The sequence below is a fragment of the Nelumbo lutea genome, chromosome 6, assembly GCF_056320005.1.
Source record: "Nelumbo lutea isolate HS-2025 chromosome 6, American lotus-T2T, whole genome shotgun sequence".
Classification (NCBI taxonomy): Eukaryota; Viridiplantae; Streptophyta; class Magnoliopsida; order Proteales; family Nelumbonaceae; genus Nelumbo; species Nelumbo lutea.
The window spans coordinates 51,286,590-51,304,055 of NC_142689.1; the positions used below are offsets into that span (position 1 = coordinate 51,286,590).

Sequence of the window (17,466 nt, forward strand, 5' to 3'; positions counted from 1 at the left end):
AGTGAGTCATTTTTCCAACGCTTACACTTTTAAAAAAGACTCTTTTATGTAACTTGAAATTTGAAACATTTTGTAACACTGGTCAATAAGCTAGGTATGAAGTAAATCCAAAACTCTACATGGGCTTTTCATATTCTTCTCTTTATACTATATTCCTCTCCTCTTCTATAAATTTTCTGCTTCTTCCTTTTATTTTTACCACCACACTTCTGTTGCTCCAACATAAATAATGTAAATAGCTAGATTATTAACAATGAACCGAGGTCAAGTAAGAGTATAAATCATATACTAACCATTCCAGCTGTTATTTTCCAAATAAAATCTATCCTATTAAAGCTGTCACTGTGCCCCATTTTGCCCCATTTCATTAATGTGGCCTAGCAATGGGATTTGATGGTCTAGCCTCTATACTATGCTCAAACAGCCATGCCTACAAAAGAATTACATTCATTTAGAGATACCAATAGTAAATTGTTTTCTTCCACTAAACAGGAAACAATACACAACCATCAAGAAATTCTTGAGTCACATATACACACCATCACAGTAGCAAAATAACCAAATATTGTGCCTGAAAAGGACCTTTGACCATCAATTATAGGCATGCTCGTGTAACCAACAACACGATTAAGGCCATCTACGATGAATTGATGCACACACCGCGCCAATGAATATTCGGATATGTGTGCCAGATCATTGATGTAACTGGCCTACACAAGGCTCACACGGGGCCCCCCTTGTGGAAACAAAATCGACCCAAATAGGTGCAAGAGAATCAACTTCACCACATCTTCAGTCGATTCATTCAATTTCTCATGCACTACACTAAGGAACTTCTCCTCTACTGTACTCAAGAGCAGTTGGGTGGAGGAATCACCGCTAAGTCCAAACAAACGATTAATGAACTCTGGAAGCGACGAGTAGATGCCCGTGATCACGGGACGTCCTTCTAACCTCTGTTCCAATATTAGCGCAATGTCCCAGTCGATAAATTGTACATACACACCACCTAAATTGAATGTACTAGTCTCTGGGTCCCACCGTTGTACCATCTCCACGATAAGCGCCTTATCAAAAGTGCTTGGTGGAATGCAAATTAATTGTCCAAAGGGGATGGCATTAAGAGCTCCATTGTGCTCCCTTCTTAACCCCAAGTTTGAAATAGGCTCATTGAAGCGTTTTGGTGAACATCTGGTGCAAATTCCCTTATTTGCCATTGCTTTCAAAATGTACTTTCAACAAAATGTAAGTATACAAAACATTTGTCATCAAATTACAAAAAAATAACAAAAATACATACAACATACTGTTACAAGGTTTGCAACGTGATTGCCAAAATGTATGATTTTATTAACACAAAAAATATAACTGTTAGAACAATATAAAGGCCATTACACGACATTAATCTAATTCATAACTTGGAAAACAGGGGAAATAATGCTTGCCATCGCTCAGGTTGTGGCAGAAGTACCAACGAGAAAGATGAAGGGAAATGCGGGATTTACAGATAAAAATAAAGATTAAAAAAATGGAGATAATGACAGACAATGTAGAAAGAAAGAGGGTTAGAATCTTACCTCGTCTTCCACTGCTTGAATGAACAGGTTCGGTCTTCGGATGTGGCATGGAAAATAGTGAGTAAAACTGGATGTTCGATCTTCTGATGTGGCAGCCCTCCGCTTGCAGAAACTCTGTTGTCTTTTCAAACGAACACCGGTGAAAGGAAGAAATTAAGATGGGCGTTGGGAGGAGAGAGAAGATTAACTGTTTAACCATAGTGGGATGTTAGGGGTATTCCTTCGTTTTTCTATAGAGGGTCGAGAGTCAAGTGGGTACTAGGGGTATTTTGGGTATTTTATAATATGACGGGATGTTGGGGTGATGTGGGTGTGGGACAGTGGAGTTGATGGAAATTTGCATTTTCAAGGTATAAAAATTCGAAATTTCTAAAGTAGTACAATGCTTTTCGAGGTATTTTTTATGGAATGGGGCTTATCAAACGCACATCCACCGTGAATAACTTATAAGTACGAGAAGTGTTCCCAATGCATGGTACGATGTGCGTGTGAGGCGTGAATGAGGTGCCCTATGTAAAGAGCAGATTCGATATCCTTTTTTATTCCCTTGGTTGGGCGGTAAATTCCCCTATTTGTTATTTAACGTCTTCGTGCTTTGGTCCGTCTCCAGACTCCAGCGGGATCGACATTCAAACACTTGCCTCGAATGGACCGATATTTACCAAACACCGCCGAGATGTCACAGGGGTAGATTTGTAGTAGAAGAAACCCGTGTGGCATCCAGACCAATGTAGGCCAGGACAAACCTTTTGTATGCTTAGGGCTAGGAGTTGCCCGATGAGATGGCTCCACTAAGGTTAGTAGCACTGGATCATGACCTCAAGACTCATGGTCGGGGCACTCTACTAGCTCTTGTCAGTCCATGAGAGGCGCCACTTACGTGCTAAAGGAGGATGGCCATGATGGGAGGCGACTTGGTGCCGATGTGAAGGGACTCCTATATGCTAGTGATGCTAGGCACATGAGTGTCGTTGATGAGAGGCAGTCGCTGGGCCAGAACACACCCGTGTGATATGGGTAATGGGATAGCTCATTCAATTTAGGCAAGGGATTGGCGTGGTGAAGGGTCATGCTTAAGCTAGGCCCATATGCCAAGCCTCCCTTGAGTGTCAACAGCGCAGTGCAGGTCCATGCACTGTCCCCATGAGCATGTGTGCGCCCATGAGGAACCATGGTAACCATTAACAAGGGCCACCCCGCACGGGATGTTGGTCTAGGAGTGCCAAGGTTAGGCACCCAAGGAGGAGGTTGACCACCATTCCTCAAAGAGTACATTAAGATTTTGGAGGTTTGCCTGAAAATAACATCACTTTTCCCAAAAATCTTACACGCGAAAATGACGATGGTGTCCCTTAATGCAAGCCCGCCAAGCGTAGGCAAGGCTAAGCTTGTGTCAGACGGTGACAGGCTCCCCCACTCAATTCATTGTCATCATCAACAATAGTTCCTTCTGTGAATGGGCGTCTGTGTCCCGCCACATCCACGTGTGTGCCAGTTCCAGGGCTCACCTGCCAACCTGGGTCTCGCCTATGTTGGTGTCCATTTATGGGGACAGAACCATTTCACCATGTTGGCCTACCTAGACTTCACCCCTTGTGTTGAGGTTACTCAAACTGTGCAATGGCTATGCCGTTGAAAGTGTGTGAGAAGGGTCCTCAAAGAAATTGGATGTGTGTGCTTCACGGAGATCTGCCCCATGTATCATCTTTACCTCAAGGCTCAACCGTCTTCATGGTAGCTTTTCGGTGGTGCTATCGAACACGATGTGATAGGCCTACTCCTACTGCTAAGGTATGTCCTAGGTATACCCTTTCACCATGCCGACCTGTAGACTTCACCTCGCTGTGTTTGGGTTACTCAAACCTAGCCATGGCTTATGCTTTTTTGGCCCTCGAAATTACACTTCACTTCGCCTACATCTTCGCTTCGAGGGGGCCCCAATGTGTTGTTGCGTCAAGGAGATTTGGTCGCAATGAACGCAAGTGTGGCAACTTTTACCCATGATGTTGTTGAACATGCACTCACCTTGTGATGTATGTTGTTGCTGCCGCGAATGTTCCGCCTTGTTGTTGAACTGAGCATGTCCTCTGATGCATTGCTGGTGTAGGGCCGCTATGCTCCAACGACTAGTGTACCCACATTCCTATCATTCCAATATTGTGCCTTCAACTAAGGACCCGTTTTGTGCAAAACTGCCACTTCAGTAATATTCCTTGACCAATTGTTGACACAAACCAATTTCAAACTACTGTGCTTGCCTTAGTAGTGCCTCTGGCAAACTACAAAACAATGGCTTATCTGTCATGAAACCAAGATGTAGGCGCATCACCCAACACCTCACCAAAATGAACAACAACTAATGGCTTCCATGTAATGGCTCATGTGTTTGCCCCCGCATGAGCACTGCGACCAAAGCGTCTGCCCTCGCAAGGGCATTGTTTTGGGGTCATTGGAATGGGGACACGATGAATGGCCTCTTGCCAGGCTTGATGTGAATGCTTGCTCGCTCGTGCCCAAGTGGAAGTGCCGAGGGACCGCACCCCACGATGTTGCTTGTTGAGATTACCGCTTCAACTAGCTTTGTGTGCATCTACTTTGATACCAACTGCCACGGGGGGTAGATCTGCAGCGGAAGAAACCCGTGCAGCGTCCAGGCCAAGGTAGGCCAGTATAAGCCTTTTGTATGCTTAGGGTTAGGAGTTGCTCGATGAGATGGCTCCACCAAGGTCAGTAGCACTAGATCATGACCTCAAGGCTCATGGGCGGGGCACTCTGCTGGCTTTTGCCGGTCCATGGGAGGCGCTACTTACGTGTTAAAGGTGGATGGTCGTGATGAGAGGTGATTTGGCGCCAATGTGAAGGGACTCCTGTATGCCGATAATGCTGGACACATGTACCGATGATGATAGGCAACTGCTGGGTCGGAATACACCCATGTGCTATGGGCAACGTGATAGTTCATTTAGCTTTGGCAAGGGGCTGGCATGGTAAAGGGTCTTGCTTAAGCCAGGCCTGCATGCCAAGCCTTCCTTGAGTGTTGGTGGTGCAGTGCCAATCCATGCACTGTCCCTGTGAGCATGTGTTTGCCCATGAGGAACCCTGGTAACCATGATAATCATTAACCATAGATGTTAGTTTAGGAGTGCCAAGGTTAGTCACCCAAGGAGGTCGACCACTATTCTTTAAAGAGTACATTAAGGTTTGGAGGTCTGCCCGAAGATAAAATCACTTTTTCCAAATAGTGTCCCTTAACGTAAATCCACCGAGTGTAAGCAAGGCTAATATCGTGACAGAGCCGTAATTAAAACCAAAGAGGAGTCGCATTTGCACGATCCAAACACCTAGCGACGGAAGTAAAAGAAACAGGAAAAAAAAAAAAAACGATGAAACAGTCTTCCATCGGCTTACAGCTTTATATATACAATTTACATTTCTGTAACCATTATTAAACAGTCGTTTCCGTTCTCAGCTTCCGAAATCCGAACCCTCTTACTGCAGGAGCAAATCAGGAGCAAACCTCCTACTCACATAGGGAGAGAGAGAGAGAGAGAGAGGGGGGGCAGGTGCAAATGGCTGGGGCTACGCATCAGTTGCCGCCGGTCTCGAACGCTGGTGCGGTGTCAACTGTAATAGGCAATCCTGCTTCCGCATTGCATATTAACAAGTTGTTCGTTGCGACCGTGGCAGAACGCCTTTCCATGCAATTGAACGCACAGCGGTCCAACCCCCAGGAGTTATCTGGTCTCTGCATTACGATGGCTAGGTATGTTTCCTCTCTCTCAATTTCATTTGTTTTATTTTCAAATCTCTTCTAATTTTTTTGTTTTGTTTCTGTGTTTTCAGCTTGTTTCTATATTCCTTCTTTTTTTCCTGGTTTACTTTACACTGATTTTTCTGAACCCCGTCAAGGGATGGGGGTGCATGGTATTATTTACCTGGTCTGTAGATTCTGGAGTAGGTATTGAATCTGACTGTGATAACTACGAAGGTTAATTGCTGGTTTTGTTAGTGAAAGAAGGTTGTTCGCGTGCCGCAATTGACCAATATGTGTTATAAATAATTTAGATCTGTACTTCTTTGGATTCTGTATTTACTTGAACTTGCATAAGTCTACTTTGTCTTCACACTAACTGCTAAGCAAGTGTATTACTATAGAAAAATAAAAAAGCATACAAATTTACAATCGTTTTTATATAAGTGGATAAGGGAGACATTCCTTCACAGAAAATAGACCAACCGTGCCTGTACAAACTAAAAAAAAGCAAGAGAAACAAATCAAGACCTACAGGATATCTGACATCTGAAAAATATGATTCTGGTACAGCAAGAAAAAGCAAGAAACTATCCTCCAACACGCCTGAGCCACAAACCTCAAGCTGGAAAACCAAAAATCGAGTCAAAAGGAGCACATAGAATATGAAAGCAACCTATACCCTATATCATGGTTCTTGGTAATCCCTAGGCTGGCGTGATGTGCCAAGGCAATATGAGAGTTCAGAAAAGGGTAATCTCAATGGAGGTATCTCTGTCTGAATTTCTTTTGGTAAAATCTCTTATTTGGCTTTGAACTTCTCTTCATCCATTTATGCTAACTTGAGCTGAATAAGATTAATTTATGAATCAAGGATGGGATGATAATCCATTTGAAGGTATGGTGGTCCATTGACTATTGTCAGGTCAAGTTCTTAAGTGCTTGGTTGTGTAGGTCTAATTCTGAATAATCTACTCCAAAATTCTCCAAAGAAGCTGCATGTGAAAACCAAATACTCTATGCTGTGACCATCATAGGTGCAAAAAAATATAGCTGTGACCATCATATTTTTACTAATATGAGGTAATATAGAATTATACAACTAACTCATTACCATGTACTTCTCTTGCTCTCGCTGAGAAGTTTGTATCAGGCTTCTTCTCTCCAGTAATAAATATATCCCAGTTTCCGATGTGCACCAATGGTCATTTTGGATGATTGTACCCATTCTAGATAGTTGTACCATCCAATTTAACTGTAACATTAATTTCAGATCCCAAAGGATCTCCGGAACCTCCCACACCCAAACCTAGGTCACTGGTTGATTTCAGTTCAACACCACTGCCCTCCATATTGTCTCAAACAACTAAAAATAACAGTAAAGAGCAAAGAAATATCTCATGAATCAGATTGATCCCACATAGATAGTCAAAAAATTATTTCGGAAACGAAAAAAAAAAAAACACTTACCCGGAGAGAATTCTTTCCTGGGAACAGAAATAAATAGGAGAAGAGGCTGTTGATCTCACCAAAAGCTAAAGCAGACCAGAAACAGAATCACCCCTTATATGAAGCCCCAACAAGCCAAGAAAACCTTGAGCGCCCAACTCTAGGTCAAAAACAAAGAGTCCACTCTGACTAGGATTCTTCTTCTTACTCCATTTCTTCTTGATTTTGATGCCAAATCACAAATCACCATCCTCATGACTGAATCCCATAAAAAATTCAAGATCTAACCCTTCCTTGATCATTTGATCAGCCCTCTTACATCTCCATGCAGTTGACTGATCTAGGGCCGCATGAAAACTCTAACCAAGGTCTAAAAGGTGCTTTGATACCAAGTAGAAAACAGAAAAATGGAAAACAATAAAGAAAGATGAGAAAGAAGAAAGGGTGGATTGAACAGTAAATCCTCGACAGTTTTCCCTAGTGGTTGATGTATTGAGTTGTCTAATATCTACAATGGGTAGGCTGGATGTCTAACATCTATAATTGGCTCTTCAGAGTAGGAGTAATCATTTCCAGCTTGGCCTAACCAAGCCCAAAAAATTTTCAGGCTTGGGGCTAGGTTTTGTGTCAAAGTTGACATGTGTACATTACTTGTGTAAGGGTGCATACCTTATTCTCTTAGGTTAACTATTCTTATATAAATAAATGTAAAACCTTCATTCACATAATTAGTTGATGCAGGAGTAATGATATAAAAGGTGCACAGGCGATGTGTATTTCAGGGCCTGTGCCTCACCTAGGCCCAAGCACAGCCCCTTTACAAAGGTGCATGCCTAGCACAACCCCCTTTTTTGCTAATATTGTTCATTCATTCTTATTAATATAAGATGGTTTTAAGAGGCGGGGAATTATAATTACAATTATAAAACCAGTTTCATGATTTTGTCCCAATTAAAAATTGAGTTGGTTCTTGTACTTGTCTATCCCGAACCGATGCACACTTGGAACTGATTATTTTCTTACACTTGTTATCATATTTTATGTTTGAAATGGTAAATTTGATAGGTAATAAATAAGGTCATTAATAAAAAGTGTTTACTATATTAACATATAAATAACTTAGTAATTTTATCATTTTTATTAAGGTTATATTATGAAAATTTAAAATTTAAAATATTATTTAAATAAACAAATATAATTTTCAGATAATCCGGTTTAGACCCAATAGACCCGACTATTAACTGGGACAGTTTTGGATCCGTTGTTTTGTCCTGATTAATAATTGGTTGGGACTGGTTCTACCTAGACCTGACCTAGACCCGACCCATTGACAGTCCTACGCTTGACCCATCCTGGAACATCTTCCTCATCTGGTTCAGACTTAACGAAATGGCCAGCTAAGCATCTTTCTAGCCATCTCACTCTTTCAAAAACCCCTTCACTCAATTTGATGAAGACTTCCTTCATTGCAGTTTACTCTCAAAAATATAATCCACCTTAACGTTCAAGTTGTTCCCAAGGATTTGTGAGTGTTGGGTGGCCATGTATTTTAATGTCTTAGGCCCAATGATCAGCCTGAGCCCGCACAATATTTTTATACATATTCAAATATGATATCATAGTCCCAAAGCCTAGTATAGGCCCTACACTTATGTTTCAGGCCTGGGGTTTAGGCTGGGCCAGGCTCGGTTTTAACCCTTATCATAGGTGCTAAGCCTAGCCCGACCTGGGCTATGGTTACCCCTACTTGAGAGGGTAATATTTTGTCAAGATACAGGGAAGGATGGGATATTTAGTTTTTTGTCTTCGAAAAATCTTAGGATCAATATGGAAAAGGGCTGTTCGATGGGTTTGAATTTGCAAGGTAGTGTCATACAGAAGTTAGCTAGTGTCCTGGTGTGTACAATGTCATAGAGTTTAGGCTTATCTCTAGGGTGTAATCTAAGATCTCTCTCATTTTGGGATCCATATTCTAAAGAGTTTGGCCTCTTGGGAAAGGAGTAACATTAACATTTGGAGGCAAAACGACTTGTCTTCTAAAACCAGAATATGATAGGTTGCACTCCATATTAAGAAGAGAAGAGGAGAGAAGAGTTAAGGAGTGATTCAAATGGGGGAGAAGTTTATCAATTGGTTAGCTGAATTGGATGGTGGCCCCTGGGCCTTAGCTCATTACTTGACTGAAGCGAGAGACATCCTTTCCTCTTTGAATGAACAATCAGGCTAGATCCCTAGGGAGATAAACACTGTAGCTGATGGCCTAGCAAAGGCTAGTGTTCGCAGGGATTACCTTTTTAGCGATAGTTCTCTTCTTGTATAACTCTTAGAGTTTTCAGCTCTTTTTATACATCTTCTCATGTACTCTTGTTTCTCTTGAATAAAGCTACCTTTTCTCAAAAAAGGGAGAGAAGTTGGTTTCCCTCACCCAGTCAATCACCATAAATAGAAGTCTTTTATTACATAAAAGAACAATTTGTCCCTGTATAAGGTGGGGCAGGTTGTACAAGAATAAAACAGAAATAAAGGAAAAAACAGAAAGAACCCTGTTTATTCACCACTTAACATCCCCAATCAAGTCAACCTTTCTAATTACCCTGTCTATTTCTTTTCAGTGTTTAGGGCCTTATTCTAATTTGTAAAGAGGGTTAAATGGGACTTTCTATGGGAACTGGGAGATACAAGGAAGGATCACCTCGTAAATTGGAATAGAAGGGAAAATGGAAGTGGAATCTTAGTCAGCATATTAAAGAAGTTATCATTAAAGAACAATGGGTGAAGTTTTGATGTCCCTGTTTTGTTCATGGAATGATAGAAGCATGATTAATTATACATTTGTTACAATGCTTTATATGTTCTCCCTCTTATTTGGCTTTGTGTGGTGAAAATCTCAACTTTGTTTGCTTATAAAGTAATTTCTTCAGGCCTATATTATTTACTCCGAGTAACATGTTATTTAAATTGTTTACATTTCTGCTTCATATTTCCTTGCTATGTTTGACAAGATTTGCTTTGACAAATACAGAGGTATTGATTTAGCAGTTGCATGGAATCAGGTTCCAGCTAGAGTTGAAGAGTTGCCTCCAATATGTAGAAAGGTAATAGACTTGTACATTTCTCATCTCCATTCCTAGTGGTAGATGACCTTGTAGTTTGGTGTTTTGGCTTTGGGTTGAAATTTATTGTCCCAATACAAGACATGGAAATCTGGAAATAATCGATTTGGCTACAGTTTTATTTGCAAAAGAGAAACATAAAAATCATAATGCAATAAATTGCAAATTTCCAGTTGTATGAAGTTCCTAACAATCTTTTGCATTATTGCATTGCCACCTGGAATGGTAGAAGCGATGTTTTGAAAACCAGACTGGGCATATGACCTATAAGGCTGGCTGTTCTTGGTTCAATGGTTGAACTGCAGTTTGACTGCATTCTCAATGACTTCATCTGAGATAGTAAGGTACTCCATTATTGTTTCATGTGCTACATCATGTTTTAGCAATCTCATCTTGGTCCGTGATCTCATTTTCCCCACCACTAAAGAAGTAATCATGCTCTTCCTTCTCCTTCCATTTGTAATGGCATGGTAAAATTTTGTATTTCCATCACCTTCTTTGATCCATCTCTTTCTTGACTTTTGCTTCCAGCATATCTCCTCTCTCAATAAGGTCTCCCCTAGTTCTTTCTTCAAGTTCCATATCAGCTCATTTTCACCTTCATCTAGAGTTCCTTCTACCTCTTTGCTATCTATTGCCTCAATCTAAGAAATCAAATCAACTTTCTTCTCCTCCAATCTCCCAAACTTTTCCCTATTCCACTCTTTGATCTCCTTTTTCAACAATTGAAGCTTCTTTAGGAACTTTTATCCTTCCAACATTGCAGGTGCGGCCATACTATTCCACCAAACATTGACTTTCTCTTTAAAATCCGGGTGAGTGAGCCACATATTTTCAAATTTGAATGCAGTTGGGCCACCATCACTGATTCTCTCAAACAAACAGATGGGCCAATGGTCTGAGGTGATTCTTGGTAAATTTCTCCCAACTAACCCTGGCCAATGCTCTTCCCAGTTAGGTGAAACTAAAAACGTATCAAGCTTGGATAGGATAGGGGATGCTTGAAGGTTTGGCCAAGTATAACAGGATTGCCCTAGAGTAATATCTCTTAGCTCAAAAGCTTCAATAAAGGAGTTGAACTTTCTCATACTCAATTTAGTTCTTTGCCTACCCCCGGTTGTCTCAATCACAAACCTTACTACATTGAAATCTCCCCCTAAACACCAAGGTCCACCCCAGAGTCCCCTAATATCCCCAAGCTCCTCCCATAATTTCTTCCTTTCTTTATATGAATTTGGCTCATAGACATTCGTGAGAACCCATTCAAAACTGTCCTGCACACTCTTTAGCTTAATAGAAACTGAGAATCGGCTTACCAATTCTTCCAAACATTGGACTACTTCTCTCCACATTGTTACAATGCCCCCCGATGCACCCCAAGAGGGAGCGAAGCTCCAATTAATATTCCTCTCTCCCCACAAGCTTCTTATCCACTTCTTGTCTATTTGAATTTTGGATTCTTGAATTAGAACAAAATCCGGTCTCTCCTTTCTCAATACCTGTTTGACTACTCTTTTTGTGGCTCTTCCTAATCACCTTACATTCCAACTAATAATCTTCATGATCACATAAAATACTGGCCCCAACCCTCATCTAGCCTATAGACCCCCTCTCCTCCCTCCCCTAGCACTGAACTCCTTATCCCCTTACACATCACTAATGAGTTTTTCAACTTCATTTAGCTTCCTTCTCCTCTTGCCCCCTTTTTCTTTACTTACCTTCTTTTGAGATTCCTTTTCTTTAATTTTTTCCAACTTTCAACCCCATTTTATCAGCCAAAACAACCACTGGGTCCTTTGCATTCTAATCTTCTTGGCTTCTTCTACTATCTCCCGCCTCCTTCTTTTCTTCCTTCCCCTTAACTAAGACCCTCCCAGCCTCCTCATCACTCTCACCTTCTTGGGATTGAATCCTTTTAGTGGTTTCTTTTTCCCCATCTATACCCATCCCCCTATCAGTCCCTGCTCCTTCCTTAAACTTCTGCCTCCTTTCACCCCTAGCCTCAGCCACACCCACCCCTTCTTCCTTTCCCATTATCTCTCTCTCTCTTGCACCAACTACATCTCCTAATCCCCTACTCATCTCTCCTTCTTCTGGCATATTCATGGGCAAATCGTAGCCTTGGATGGGATCTGGTTAAACTGTAGGACCAACAAAACACATTAGCATAAAAAACTAAACCAGCAGAGTTACCAAAAGGTTGAGAAGAAAGTATGATGTGTGTTTTAGTAACACAGAAGTTTCAGTGACCTTTTCCATTTGGTGCCTCTCCAAACCCCCATCTTCAGTTCTAACTAGTTGGGAAGGCTTCGGATGAGTATTTGACTTGGCCATCTTAGTACTTGTACCCCCACCCAGAAGATCCTATGTAACCTCCTGGATCCCCTGCCGAAACACCAACTTATCATCTTGCTCCTGTCTCTTGCCTGGAATGAGTTCCTTACCCTCTTGAATACCTATTCCCCTCCTGATAAAATGAAAGATCCTTCAAACCACTAACCGGTGTCAGTTGCAAATCACCATCTCTGTTCGTAGTTGGGTGAAATACATCTCCATCTTGTGATCTCCTCTTATTGATTGCGGCCTCCTTTTCATCAAAAAGGGAAACAATGTGAAGGTCATCCCCACTCTCCACGCTGACCTGAACAGTGTCTGCGTAACTTCTGCTGCTAGAATCATCTTCAGAAGAGAAACCGTTGTCTGAGTCTTCACAATCGATCCATTGATCCTCTACATCATCGTCCTTCCAGTCCGCCTTAGTCCTTTCATTGCGAGGGTTAGGCCTATTGCACCTAGCCCACTGCAGCTGCAAAGACTTCGAACCAGTTCGACTGTCTTGGGTCGATGGGGACGATGATAGATCATGAGTACCATCCCCCATCGACTTACTAAAGCCCACACATGTGCCCTTTAAGTCATCACATGGGAGAGAACTAAAGACTGGTTCAACCCAGGAGCAGCATGTGGCCCATTCTTTTTAAATCTGTTTTTTAAGACTTCCACAAAAGACGGTTTGTTCTTCGGGCAGACTGACTGGTGAAACTCAAAAATATGTGAACAACCCCTTTTTAATGGCAAATTGGAGCCAAACAGATTAAAGTTTGACAGTCCACCTTCTAAAACAGAACTGACATTAGCACTGCTGTTCTTCCATAATTTCTTGTCCACCTGGCAGTCTTCTGGACACATCACCGTCGTCTCCTACCTCTTTACCTTCCTCCCACAGCAACGTTTCAACTTCCATCACTAACCAGACTCTCCGCCACCGGCCCACCGCCCGCCGGAGAAGATCTCGACTGATCTTGGAACCCGCTGCGGGTTAGAGCCCTTTACCTTGATCTTTGCGGCTTGAAGAGAGGACAGATCCCACTGCTATAAGCGACCCTCCACAGAGTATTGCCACTTGGGAGAAAATCTCCTGCTTCCATAGATTAAATGGAAGCCCAATCAGTTTTATTTGAATAGCCTCCACTTCCTCCAACACGAACTCTTTGCAGGAAGGGTTCCAGTTCTGCAACAAGGCCCAACCTTCACTTGTCTGTATTTTTGCCGTGACCTCAAGAGAGCGATCAAGATCCAAAATTGCCTTCTTCTCAAACGGAATCAGGAATGCTTGTTCTATTTCCGGAAGCGTCTTGATGACATCAACTAGAACTCCATACCAGTCAACCACTTCCTCTATGAATCTTATCACCTTTCTCTTTTCTCAGTCTTTCAAAGATCCTTCTAATACCAGCTTTGGGCACACAACTGCTCCACCCAACACCTTTGATCTTTTCTTTCTCATCTTCTCCAACCTGTGAGATTGCGAGGCTCTTATCTGCTACCTATCTTGTGCTGACATTTCTGGGACTTGTGTAGGGATGCTTGTTTTTCTTTCCAATCCCCACCTCCTTTGCTCAAAATCATCTAGAGCTCCTGCAACCATAATCCAACCTTGCTTCTTTACAAATCGCTTGCTTCTTTCCATTTCCAAAAGCTTCAGTTAGCTGAATGTAGGTACCTCTGTTATTGTTTTTATTCTCCACCAAGAATCTTTTCCTATCACACACCAACTCTCCTTTCCATCCGGGCTCAGCGATGGCAAGTATTGTTCCATCAAGGAAGCCCTTGAACCAGCAAATTGCCTCCCTCCCTAGAACTACTACAGATCTCTTATCTCCTCTGATTTTAATCCCTGAGCCTCCACTGATTTCTTCCAGAAGAAATATTTTCTTTTCCACAACTGTTATCTTCCTCCACTTTGTCGCCGGCAGGAATCTTTCCTTTGTTGTCATCTCAACTATGCTAACATATCAGATTGCTGCTCTCACAGGTCTTTCCTTCGTTGTCACTATCCAAGAGAAACATTTTAATTCCCTTATTCTACTTGGGCCTAAATATGTATCAAAAGTTGCTAGTTTAGCTTGATTTTGGTCTCATTAGAAAGATTTTTTTTTAGTTTCCTGCCCAGAAAGCCCAAGATCACACCTTTTTTTTATTTTGTTTTTTTTGTTGGTAAAAGGTAGAGTTTTGCTGCAGAAAGATATAAATTATGAACAATTAAAAAAAAAAGATATAAATTATGAACACCAGCTTCCATGTACAAGAAGCCCCTGTTCAACAGGTTTGTCCAAAAAAATCACCGGATCTAAATATTGAAGATTATCAAAACAACATGCAATTAATAAAAGTTGTGGTAAAGGTCCCCAACAGGAGCTTGATGGCTAGTCAATATCTTAGCAAGCCAACATCAATAGCCAACTGCCATGTTTGAGAGAGTATATTCTGATGTACAGTTGTTTTGAAAGATGTACAAATTCCTTCCATTCCATAGGACCCAGGTTGTGGCTGCAGGTATAGGTTATACAAAAACCATACATAGACATGAATTGAGCATGTTATAGAAGATTCACTGGACAGCTCATGCAAAGGCCTTGGCAACCATTATGTTAATGGCGACCTGGTACAAAGGTTTTGGCTACCACTCTGAACAGTTTGTTCAACCGGATTTCAACATTCAAGATCTGCTAGAAGCCTTGCTTTGTTTGTATGTGGAGGCGTGGAACAGGCAGACTTGTTTTAGGGGGCCCCTGACCCAGGGATGAAGCTAATACGGGATTATAATCATTCAACCAGTTTGTTACTGATTAAAGAAAAAAAGCACCCAAGCAGTTCATTTTCTTCAGCTTCTAGCTATTCTGCATCTCTCATGTCTCATCAATCCTAATTTGGAATCAGGTTATTCATATTTTTAATGAAATTAACTTGCTGTTTTTTTTTTTTTAAATTATAGCAGTAAAATGTTATGAATAAATAATTTTTTGTGTAGATCAATGTTTAAAAACTCAATGATATTAGGTTGGAAGACAGCCACCTGACCTGACTTCTAATTTACATTACTAAAAAGGGTCATTACCCATCTTGGTTCCAGCTATCTGGGGTCTTGGGGGGAGGGGTAGATGGATACAGTCCTAAACTTTTTTTTTCATCTATTTTACATTACAAGTAACACAAACAGGTGTGTTAGTGTCGACATAGGGGTAGTTTTGTCAATTTGTTTATGTTTGGTGTGAGGTGTCACGTTTAAGTTAAGTGATGTGTCCCATACTTAAGTAGGGGTACAACAGACCTTTTAGTTTTCATTGGAAAAGTATAAATACAATCTGGACGACTAGGGAGAATAGAACTCTCTCTCTAGTTCGAACCAGTTTTTCCTTCTCTTTTCTCTTCTCTTCTTTTTCTCTCTCTATCCTTTTTTAGTTTTCTGCTACTGTTATTTCTTACTGAATTCTAGTGCAGGTCTGAACTTTATCATGGTATGAGAGCAACTGTGACAAATTCAGATCTGCCCAGAATTCTCTTTACTGCCATTCAGCCTAGGGTTTTCCAGATTTTTGCATCATCAGTTGGAGATAAGGAAAATGGCTGAAAAGGAGTGATCGACCTTTCCCTTTGGAGGTTTTCATGCCTTCAGTTGGTGGTTTAGTGGGTGTTTGTGGTGGTTAGTAGGGAACCCTTTAATCGATGGTACGAAGAGGGTTGTTTCGGGTGGTGCAGTAGTGCAGGTTGTTTCTTTGCTGATTGAATAGGTGGATTGTATGGGTGTTTCAGTGTTAATCGAGTGGTTGGTGAGTTGCTATGTTGAGGTAGGTTTGTGGTGTGAATTCAGGTAGGTTTGTGGTTGTTATGATTCGGCCTGCCTTGGAGTTCTATTTGTCTGAGATCAGTCACGTAGAGAGATGTAGAAAGGTGGAAGAAAGAGAGAGAGAAAAGGAGAAAGTCTGGTTCAAACTGGAAGTCAAAAAACCTAACTCTCATTCGGCTAGATATGTGCTTTTATTATTAAAATAAATGGAAAAGACATATGCGCCCTTATTTAAGTAAGGAGCACTAGTTCTAACATAATATTACAAATCAACAACCTTAATATAAGTATAAAGACAGAAATACCCTTACGCTAACACTCCCCCTCAAGCTGGTGAGTATATATCATATAATCCCAGCTTGTTACATATGTAGTCCACTCTTCCCCGACTCAAACCTTTTGTAAATAAGTCTGCCCACTGGTTTCCTGTATTAACATATGCAGGTCTAGCTCTCCATTCAGCACCTTCTCCCTCACAAAGTGACAGTCAACCTTAATGTGCTTGGTTCTTTCATGAAGCACCGGATTAGAAGAAATATGAACTGCAGCCTGATTGTCACAATAGAGTTTCATTGGAGTATTGATGTTGTACCCTACTTCTTGTAGAAGGTTCCTTAGCCACACTAATTCACAAGCAGTATGCGCCATAGCCCTATATTCTGCTTTTGCACTACTTCTTGCTACAACTGTCTGTTTCTTACTTTTTCATGTCACCAGGTTACCCCCCAAGAAAGTGAAATAGCCTGTGGTAGATTGCCTATCAGACATAGAACCGGTCCAGTTAGCATCAGAATACCCTTTTATTTCAAGTTTTCCACCACTTTTGTATATCAAACCGCGACCCGGAGCCCCTTTTAAATACCTCACAACTCTCAGAACTGCATTCCAATGAGGAATCAGAGGTTTTTACATGAACTGACTTACCACACTAACCCCAAATGAGATGTCTGGCCTTAGTAATGGTTAGGTAGTTCAATTTACCTACAAGTCGTCGGTATCTGCTAGGGTCTTCAAACACTTCACCCATATTACTGCTTAGCCTAGTATTTGTGTCCATAGGTGTTTCAGTTGGTTTAGCACCCAAAAAGCCTGTTTCTTCCAGCAAATCAAGCACATATTTCCTCTGGCACAAATTAATACCATACTTAGATCTCGCTACCTCTATCCCCAAGAAATATTTCAGTTTACCAAGATCCTTTGTCTGAAAATGATCTTGTAGATAAGTTTTCAGCCTGCCAATACCCATGTTATCATTCCTGGTAATAATAATATCATCTACATACACCAACAGTATTTTTCCTCCCGGAGTCATGACTGAATACAAAATGATCAACTTGGCATTTTTTCATACCAAACTTCTTTACCATCTCACTGAACCTACCAAACCATGCTTGAGGAGACTGTTTAAGCCCATATATAGCCTTCCTTAGTCTGCACACCTTACCATCC

General features: G+C 41.3%; 1 protein-coding gene and 1 long non-coding RNA gene across 4 annotated transcripts in view; one reads left to right on the forward strand and one right to left on the reverse strand.

The window, feature by feature from the left end:
- Positions 1 to 450: 450 nt before the first annotated feature.
- Positions 451 to 1,940, reverse strand: LOC148848878 (uncharacterized). Its single transcript, XR_016101098.1, has 2 exons — positions 1,578 to 1,940; positions 451 to 1,205 (listed from the first exon to the last, which is right to left on the reverse strand). It is a non-coding gene; the product is annotated as an uncharacterized LOC148848878 (long non-coding RNA).
- Positions 1,941 to 4,926: 2,986 nt separating this feature from the next.
- The window catches only part of LOC148848879 (uncharacterized), a 76,936-nt gene continuing 64,396 nt past the window's right edge, over positions 4,927 to 17,466 (forward strand). For 2 of the 3 annotated variants that reach the window (XM_088951204.1, XM_088951205.1), the window contains exons 1-2: positions 4,963 to 5,340; positions 9,800 to 9,872. In XM_088951204.1, the coding sequence (XP_088807330.1) occupies positions 5,147 to 5,340; positions 9,800 to 9,872 (267 nt within the window). In that variant the 5' untranslated portion in view covers positions 4,963 to 5,146. Of the gene's footprint in view, positions 5,341 to 9,799; positions 9,873 to 17,466 lie in introns of all 3 variants that reach the window. The other variant, XM_088951206.1, reaches the window with a different exon arrangement.